At 56.2% G+C, this 9,760-nt stretch overlaps 1 protein-coding gene across 2 annotated transcripts in view; it reads left to right on the top strand.

Moving 5' to 3' along the window:
- Positions 1 to 6,054: 6,054 nt before the first annotated feature.
- Positions 6,055 to 9,760, top strand: part of PARVB (parvin beta) — a 93,965-nt gene continuing 90,259 nt past the window's right edge. For both annotated transcript variants that reach the window (XM_080810009.1, XM_080810010.1), the window contains exon 1: positions 6,055 to 6,247. In XM_080810009.1, coding sequence (XP_080666135.1) covers positions 6,133 to 6,247 — 115 coding nt within the window. In that variant the 5' untranslated portion in view covers positions 6,055 to 6,132. The remainder of the gene's footprint in view (positions 6,248 to 9,760) is intronic.

Here is a 9,760-nt window from a genome sequence, read left to right as displayed (position 1 = left end):
TGACAGAGTATTTGGAGATTAAAAGGTGAGCTTCCGAACAGGCTTATTTATACCTAAAACGCGTGCATGTCTGCACACATGTATGTAAAATGCACACACACGTATGTGGGCTTTCCATATGCTAATTTGATTCCCTTGCCATTAGAGTGTAAGCGCCACTGGGCAGGTGTTTGGGTCCTTTTCAGTGTTTCACAAGGCCTGGAATGCTGCTTTTCCTCTTAACGCCACACCGCGAACACGCATACACACACACACACACACACACACACACACACCAGGAAGACAGCTCCTCCCTGTTCATAAAACGTTGAGTGCCGCTGGACTCCGCCATGTTTTACATAATCACAGATGCACATTTTGGTGGTTCCTGTTTTCCAAAAAGGCAAGCCATGTCGCAATGTCCTTCTACCTTACATAATTGTACAGAGAGTTTTATAGAAAAAGATACATAAGAAGTGGGATTGTTACCAACCCACTCTTGGAAGGGCTGTGGTAATAATGCATTTTGAACGCAAGGAAGGATTTTGTAGACTGACTTCCTCCGAGTTCGAGACAACAGGATCTGAATCCTGGTCAGCTTCTAAACGCTGATTTTTGGTGGTCCCATCCTCATTACTGCTGCTACGGCTTTTGGCAAAATGTGCGGTAAAGCGAAATTCAGTTTTCACATAGTCGGCTCTGAAGTCTGGCCCGATGCCTGTCTTTGTATGGCCTGTGAGCAAAGAAATGGTTTACATTTTAAGTGTTCTGAAAAAAAGATCAAAAGGAGACTCTCTTGTGACAAGTGCAAGTGATGTGAAATGTAAATTTCTATGCCCACAAATAAAGTTTTATTGGCACACAGCCACACTCGCCTGCGGATGTATTTATTTTCTGTGGCTGCTTTCAGGCTGAAACAGCAAAGCTGAGCAGTCGTGACAGGCTGTATGGCCTGCAAAGTTGAACATGTCCATGGACTGGCCACTTACAGACCCCTGCCTGGCACCACTGTCTTTCCCTGCTCCAGTGATGTCCTCAGGATGGGCTGTGGTGGTCGCGTCTGCTTCCTCCAGCTGCCTGGAGAAGGCTTACCGCGCCAGAGCGCCCCACCCTCCCTTCATCGTCCTCCCCACCACCCGAAGCACAGCTCTCATTTCCTCACTGCTCCCAAGATGGGTGGGAGGAGGATAGCAAAGCCTTTTATTGTGCCGGCAGGTGACACATAGATGGCAAATTAATGGTGAAAGAAATTCAGACTAAGGTGTGAATGTCTAACAGGCCTTGCCTCTGCTCTCCCAGCCATATAAAAGGTAACGGCATTTTTCAAGGATCTTGTACTCTAAAAGCTTGGGGGGAAGTCTTGGGGACATAATCTCTGAGAGGGCTTCACCAATTCTCCTCCATGGAAGGAATCAATAACTTGGTGCCAAACTCTCACCCTCATCTATAAAACATTTTTAGGAACAAAGAGCATATGTAGTTTAATTTGCCTACTATGCAAACTGACAACTCAGAGGAGTTGCTAATAAATGGAAACCCAACTTCCCTTGTCTCAAAGTTTGCTGATGTTTCCAAAGTCACCGAGTAAGCGGCTGCTGATCACGGCCGTCCGTGATTCATGTTTTGCTCGCATGTGGTATGGGAGAAAGGGTTACCGCCACAATTTTTTAAATTCCAGGCAAGTGTGGTCATCTTTTCACGCTCCTAGCAGCTACGGTGCAAATCACACGTCCGTCTCCTGCCAGGCTGCTTCAGGAGCAAACTACTTAAATAGCATTGTCCACAAGACGGCTTTAGATGTGATGAGCACAGCGGGTTTAGAAGTGCTGCCCCCGTGTGCCATAAGATCGCACCCAGAGCAACACCTGGGGGGGGGGGGGCGCCAGGGGAGGAACACAGTGCTTCCTCATCACTGAATTCATTCTTTCCCTCGCTTTTCCACACACTCCTGACTCTCCCACAGCTGTCGGAGGTTTGAAAATGAGCAACTCATGGAAGCATTTCACAGGCTCTGTCCGCACCCTAGGATGAGGTCCCTATCCTCTCCCCAAGAGCTAAGGGCTGTTTTTTTTGTTTTATTTTTTTCTGAAAGACATCACTTCTTTTGAAATCAGAGAAAGCAGGCAGCTTCAAAACCTTCTCTATGTGCTTACGGAGCCTCGGGCCATAAGAGGCTCAGTTGATAAGGAACGGACCCCAAAGCAGGCGAGGTAAAGAACTCAAATCATCCTGCAGAGAAGTAACATTTCTTTACTTTTTCTTTCTTTCTTGTTTTTTTAAAGATTTTATTTATTTACTTGACAGGCAGAGATCACAAGTAGGCAGAGAGGCAGGCAGAGAGAGAGCAGGAAGCAGGCTCCCCGCTGAGCAGAGAGCCCAACACGGGGCTCGATCCCAGGCCCCTGAGATCATGACCTGAGCCGAAGGCAGAGGCTTTAACCCACTGAGCCACCCAGGCGCCCCTATTTACTTTCTTCTCCCCAAGACTTTACGGAGGTGTCACGGATATACAGAGAAATGCACAAATGCTCCGCGGGCAGGTCTACACCCGAGTGACTACCACCCAGGCCAACTCATGGACCATTTGCATCACCCGGCGCTTCCTGGTGCCCATACCCAGGCAAGATCCTCTCCTGCTGGGGGGAACTGCTCTCAGCATAGGAAGGAGGTCACCTGTTTTTGAACTTCAAACACATGGATGCACCCCGTGTGTACTCTGGCCTCTCCACGTGACATTTTTCAGATAAGTCCCCTCGGTCATTCTTTTTGATGGCTCAGTAGTATTGCATCGTACAAACATACCAACCACCTTCTGCATTCTCCTAACTCATTACTTTTAAGGCTCTTTGTTGTTAGGACAGATTACATCTGCGTGCATTGCCCAGCATGCCTGTCCATTTATGGGAAAGATAGCAAGATCGGCAGGCATGCGCGTGATTGGGTTGATCGAGAGCACGCGGCGTGGGGCCCAGTGCGTGGCCAGGAATTACGGCCCTCGTGAGATGTTTGCTCCTTGTCCTTCATTAAGTGTATAAGGAACTGGCCTTTTTGGAAGCCACACTTCAAACTCCAAATCAAATGGTTTTCTTCGATAGGGGCAGCTGCTCATAATCTGATTTTCCTAATTATTCCCCAATGTAAAGTGTGTGCAGAGCCACAGGGTGGGCTATCCTTCTGTAACGTGCTAAGACGTGGAAGACGGAGTTGATGAGGACAGGAGTGAAGGTCACACTTCAGCTTCTTGTTAAATTCTCTTTTTAATTAAAAACCAACACTTTCTAATCTTCAAGTGAATATTGATGTTTGCTGCTCTATAAACCGATTTGGAAAGTCGTTTTGGTTAGATGACTGTGGAGGGAACACTGTGTAAAATCCCCAGAGCCAGGCCAGGAATTGAGGAGAATTTGGGGGGGGGAAGGAGTTGTATCATTGTCCCTCCTTTATCCAACCCTGAAAAAAAATATAAATCAATCCACAGCCATCAAGTTAGTGTTTGACCTGCTGTCTGAGATGCACACGAGACAAGCCATTGCAACTCACACAGTAATTTAAGATAATCTTCAAAGCTGCCTTTAATAAGAGATCATCCCCTTCTCCAGCCCAGAACGTGCAAGGGACAAACAGCGTGTGTGAATGTACACATCGTTGCTCTGCAGAAAAGGGAGTGATCGTAAACTTACCGAGAAGTCTTTGCTTTGCAGGGATTTCTCGGTAATATATGATCATGTTTCTATACAAACGATTTCTACAGCATGCCAGGAACCCCACGGTCACGTAAGGCCCAGTGGAGTTCCTCGAGGAACTAGGAATCACTTGGTTGTCGTGAGTAGTCCTGCTTGAAACAGGTGGGCATCGTCAGGCTCAGGTGTGTTCTAGAGAAATTCGTTCATGGTGTAATGATATTTTTAAAAGTAGGATTCTGCACGTCTCTGTGGTGTTCATAGGAGCAGTTAAAAAGGGAAGATTGTAAGTTCTGTGCATTTGCTGGGAAGTTGGACGCACTGATGAACTATTCATACAACTGATTACCGGCGGGGACGGGCACAGGACTGTCCCTCTGCTGCCAGTTCTGGGGGCTCAGGAGCATGGCTCTGCTCTGTTTTCCTTTCCACACTACCTTTGCGCTCCCCCGGGTCCTGGGGCTGTGCTGAGAGCAGCCGGAGGGAGAGGGTGTCTGTGGGCCTCCCAAGGCAGTGTGGGACATCTGGGTGCCCTTCTTTAAACTGTCCGTTCTGTACATCAGCTTCTCAAAGGGGCCAGAGAGCCCCGCCCTCGATGACAGCATCCCTCCAGGATCGAGAGCACTGTCTAGCCGAACTATGCCACTGGGATGTCAATAAAGCAGTTTGCAACCTTTCTGTGTTTTCCCCAGCCTGGCTAGAGACACCCCCAGTGGCGCCTTCTGAAGCCTCGAGACCTCTGGCCCTCCGCTCTCCCTGACCCCGGCATCCAAATATTTTCCACATGTCGTGGTTTGCAACCCTCAAAGCTCACTGTTGTCTGTCCCTTCCCTCTGGTACCACTTTGGTACTTGGCCTTGGAGACTCGGGGCTGGCCTGTTTCAGGGGCTTCCGAATTGCTCTCTGGCCCTGGCTTTTGCTTCCATCCACCCTCGGCATCAGTCCAACAGGACAGGCCTCTGCTCAGACCCTCTCAGGGCCTTGGGGCTCTCCGAATGGGGCATGATCCTGTTCTTCCCCACCCCAAATGCTCAAACCACACCAGGCCATGTGCCTTTTTTCTTGTCCCTTCACACCCCCAGGTGCCTGTCCTTACTCAGCGTTCTCTCCCCATCCCTCTCCCTCTGTCTGCTGAGTTTTCTCTCCCTTTACTGCACAAAGGTCAAGGGTGATTTTACCCCATGCCAGGTCAGATGGCCCTACCCCCGCAAGCCTCTTCTCTCCCACTTCACTGGGTTCCTAACTGCATGGCCAGTGAGTCCTGTGTCACCGCAGGTTGCCTGTGCTGTCCTGGAGGGCAAGTCTTTGTCCCTGTGGTCTGTGCACTCCCAACGGTAGGACAGGGCTTGGCACCCACTGGACAACACTGACCTTTGCTGAATGGTGCGGAAGGAGTTAGTGTGGTGGGCACTGAGCGGGCACAGAGGAGAACGTTCACCCTTGAACCACATTTGGGACCCAGACTCTCCTGTCCTTCCCAGGGGACCCCCAGTCTCAGCCTGACCTCACCCCTCAGCCCTGGCCCAGCGGGAAACAGCCTTAATTCTTCTGACTCCTAGTCTGGGGCTCCTTCCACTTGTGTCACCGGGGATCTGTTCACCTCCCTCCTAAGTCACCCAGGGCCTGGAACGGGTACCCCAGGCTCCCCCCTTACCCGTCCACCCACGGTCCTGGTGTCTGCCATATCAGATAGGTAGACCCAAATCTGATCGCATCATCCCAACCGGAAAACCCTTTCTCCGCTCGGCTTCCAGCATGTACAAGCCCTGCCCGGCCCTGTTTTCCCTTCTGCCCTCCCTGGAGCCTGGTCGCTGTTCCCTCTGGTTGCCCTCTTCTCTCTGCCTGAACACCTGGCCCTGAATCCAGGCCAGCCCGAACTCCTGGGCCTTCACATCTCCTCTTGGGAAACACCCCGAGCTCCCCTGGGACCGGGCAAAGTGTTCGGAGGGCGCCCAGGGGCGGCGGGGCCCACCACACCGCCGCTTCTTAAGGGTGGGGACCGTTCACGGGGGTTCCCCCGGCCCCAGGCCCGGTTCTGGGCAGAAGCTCAGCAAGTGAAATGACCCATCCCTGCGGTTGTTTGACGCACGTCGTCGCGCTCCTCGCAGGAGCCTCGGCACCATCACCGGAGCCCGCGGGCGCAGGGCTCAAACGTGTAGGACGAAAGGTCGCAGGGAGCCCGGGGGGACGGTCCCACGCGGCCCTCGGGACCGAGCCCCTTCACTTCTCGGAGGGGAGCGGACGCGCGGTCCCGGGGGGGCTGGAAGTGGCAGAGCCGGGACGGCGCGGACCTCGGCGGCTGCGGCTCCAGGGCCGGGGGCGGGGGCGGGCGCGGGGCGGGCGCGGGGCGGGGGCGGGCGCTGGGGCCGGGCCCCGCGGGCCCCTCCCCGGGCGGCCGAGCGGGCGGCGGCGGCGGCGGCGACCCGGGCGGCTCCCACACGCGCTGCGCCCGCCGCTGTGCCCCGCGCCGCCCATGTCCTCCGCGCCGCTGCGCTCGCCCACCCCGCGGCCCCACAGGATGAAGAAGGACGAGTCGTTCCTGGGCAAGCTCGGCGGCACGCTGGCGAGGAAGAAGAAGGCCAAGGAGGGTGAGCGCGCCGGCCCCGGCCTGCAGCCGCGCAGGCGTCCCCGCGCCCCGTTGGGGTGGCTCCCCGCCCCGCGCCCGCGGCCCCTGCGCCCCCGCCCCCTCCGGGCCCCGCGCGCGCGCGTCCCCGAGCTCTGCCGGGACCACGCGTCCCCGCACGGCCTCGCCGGGGTGACTCCCCGGCTTGCGCGCTCGGGTCCCCGCCACCCCCCACCCCCGCCGACCCCGCGCGGCGCGCCGCCGTGACCTTCGGGAGCGCCCTTGACCCTCGCTCCTTCCTGCTGCCGAGACCTTTGAAGACTGGCGGGGGGGTCTTCGCGGCCCGGCCGCCCCCTCCCCGGCGGTTTGCAGATGGCCGCTGGTGCGGAAGGGGGACTTGGAGCGAGAGCCCGGGTCGCCCCCCTCCCCCGCGCCCCCGCCCGCCGGAGTCGCCGTCGGCTTAGCCCGGCTCGAGAGCAGCCCCGCCTGCGGGCCCACTGCCCTCAGCCCTGCGTGTGACCCTCCTCGCGCTGAGCATTTACTGGCCACTTCGGGCTGGCTGGGCGCGGCCCAGGGGCCGGGTTGGTGTTTTGGGGGCGGGAGCCCCTGAGGGGGACACGGCCCTCGCCCTGGAGCCGGGAGGAAGGAAAGGGGCGCAGCTTGTGCAAGCCACGGGCCGGGGTGGGGGTGGGGGTGCCGCGACCGAGGGCGGCAGAGCTCCCCTCCCACTTTTGTGCTTGGGAAAATCATTCTAAAAAACTACCTGCCTCCTTTTACAGTTTTAAAGTTTTCTCAGAGTTGCCAGGGCCGGACCTTCTGCCGGCCTGTGTGTGTTTTAAATACACTGCTGTGGGCTGCCTCTTTGAGGACCGCATTCCTGAATTTTCCCTTTGTTCAGGCCGGGAGATTCCTCCCCTGGGGCAGATTCCGGATGGGTCTGGGTGAGTCGTGCTTGGGAGGAAGGAGGGAGCGGAAGAGGCTGCCGAGATAAGGCAGGTGGGGGAGAAGGCTGGCCTCTGGCCGTGTCCGGGGAAGAAAGGGCAGGGAGAGGGACGTGTGGACTGGTTTCCTGAAACCACGGAGGCTGACACGCCCCAGAAAGTCTCCTGGTAGCTCCAGGTTGAGTGAACCCCAAGGATGCATACCCACGGGGACACTGATCTCCATTCATCTCTCCAAGGGACCTGGGAGTTCCTAGGGCCGCGTGGGGAAGTGCATACCCTCACGCATTCCCCTCGGGGATTTTTATTGGGGGGGAGGTGTGTCCCCTGGCATCTCCCATCAGGGAAGCTTTTACCAAATGACTTGATTCAGTTCCCTGTGGGTAGGGCCTTGTCACCCTTTTGGGGCTTCCAGACATCCCAGAACAAATTGGCCATTCCTCTCTCGCAAGCCTTACGTTACGATTTAAGGGCCCAAACTGGCTTATATGTGTTTCCTATCAAATGATAAATGACAGTCACTCTTCTGTGTCATTCCTGCTGCCTCGGTGATGTGTGTCCTCAGCTGTCGCGATGTCGCCCTCACTAAAAGTCATTTCAGGTCCCCTTGGGGACTTGGAACAATTACTGACAGAAATGCCGCTTCCCTGTCCCAGTTTGTTCGGCCTGGGGAGAAGGGATGCGGGCCAGGCTCCTGCCTTCCGGGAACGGGGCGTCGGCTGTGACGAGCACACGGACCAGAGCACGAGGATACCGAGCGCTCTGAGGAACGTGCGAAGGCGTAGGCGGGTCGAGAAGGGCCCAGAGCAGGTCACGCTTGGGTTGGGATCAGAAGGAACCGGTGAAAGAAATTTGTCACTGACTAGCAAGGCGGCGGAATGCTCTGGACTGTCACGGCTTTTTATGGGTGCCGTTTGCGCCCTTGGAATACGAAGAACGCGAGCCTGAATAATGGGTCGGGCCCAAAGGGAAATGCTTCTTGTCTTTACTTCTAGGAGCTCGTGTGTGTCTAGTGCATTGTGGGCCAGTCTGGTCTGACTGGTGCACCGGGAATCCCGGTACCAGAGCATCCTGTGATGAGCAGCGGGGACATGAAGACAGCAGAAGGGCCAAGGCGCTTGCAGTAGTGCTGTTGTTGCTTTTGTGCGTGAGTTAGCTGGCTCCCCATGCCTCGGTTCTCAAAGTTCGGCTGCCTGGCCTGCTTGGGGTTCCCCCATATGAACAGAAGGCTGAAAACCCCTAACTGGGCTCAGATGCAGGAGTGGGGTGGAGGTTTTGAGGCTGGGCTGGGAAGGGCTTCCCGCTGGTCTTCTGGGAAGTGGGCAGCGGAGAGGCAGAGGCTGGCTGATGAGATCCTAATAACGGAGAGTTGTCAGCCCTCCAGCAGGCCTGCTGCCTTGGCCGCCTGCCCTCCTGAGCTCTGTGCTCTTGGCGCGCTCTGTGAGGCGGGGCTGACGCGCATTTGCCTACCACCGAACCATCAGGAAAAGGGTGGGTGCTCAGAGGTCGCTGGGTGCTGTCAGGTGCCGTGCGGTTTCGTTTTCCTTTTTGTTAGAAAGTTGACGGTGAGTTGGGGAGCCTGGGCGGTGGCGAGGCCCCTGTAAGGGAGGGTGTGAAGGTTCAGGGAGGTCAGGGATTCGGGGAGCCTGCAGGCCTTGGACTCCACCCGGATCAGCAGAACTCGTGGTTGTGACAAGGCGCGGAGGGACACGTGGGGTGAACGTCCTGTCATCTTCAGCCGAGATCGTTTTAGGAAATGCGTTGCCCTGGGGTTGGGAGGAACGAATGCAGGAAGCGCGCGTGGCTGAATTCGCGGCGTGATTCAGGCTGATGGGCTCCGGGAGGGAACCACTTCGGGTCACGTGGTGGCCTGCTTTAGAAAACAGAACTGTGACTAACTGCGGATGTCGGAAACGGGTGGGAAGAACGCTTAACGAGCCCACGGCTCCCCTAGAAGGCCCGGGGACTTCGCGGAGCAACTTACTAAAAGCTGGTTTGGACAGACTCCCCTCACCAGGTCCCCCTTGTGACCTCAGATGGAAGGCCCCAGAGACGCAGCAGGCCTGGAGGTGGGGCCAGGGGCACCCCAGGCGCTGCAGCTGCCCTGTCAACTCTCCCTAGAGGGGTGCAACCAGCTCCGGGGCCAGGCTGGCCCTGGATGGGAGGGGCCCCGTGGGGGGCCTCCCCCGTCCTCTGCACTGAGGACCTGCCCTCATCCCAGACAGCAGCGACCAGAGCCCAACCTGGAGGCTCTGTCCCTCCTTTGCTCCGAGGAAGGAAATGTTTAGGAAGTTCCTGTTCTCTGACTGTTTTTTTATTTGTTTCTGTAAATGTTCTTTTTTTTTTTTTAGATTTATTTATTTATTTGAGAGAGTGAGAGAGAGAGAGATCACGAGCAGGGTGAGAGCTAGAGGGAGAAGCAGATTCCGGCTGAGCAGGGAGCCCGATGCGGGACTGGATCCCAGGATCCCAGGATCATGACCTGAGCCGAAGGCAGACGCTTAACCAGCTGAACCCCCCAGGTGCCCCTGTAAATGTCCTTTTCTCAGGCGGACTTAGTTTCCCGTCCCCTGATGACTTGCAGGCCTCCAGCATCT

The sequence above is a fragment of the Martes martes genome (genome assembly GCF_963455335.1).
Source record: "Martes martes genome assembly, chromosome: 8".
Classification (NCBI taxonomy): Eukaryota; Metazoa; Chordata; class Mammalia; order Carnivora; family Mustelidae; genus Martes; species Martes martes.
This window is presented reverse-complemented; position numbering and strand designations above follow the sequence as displayed.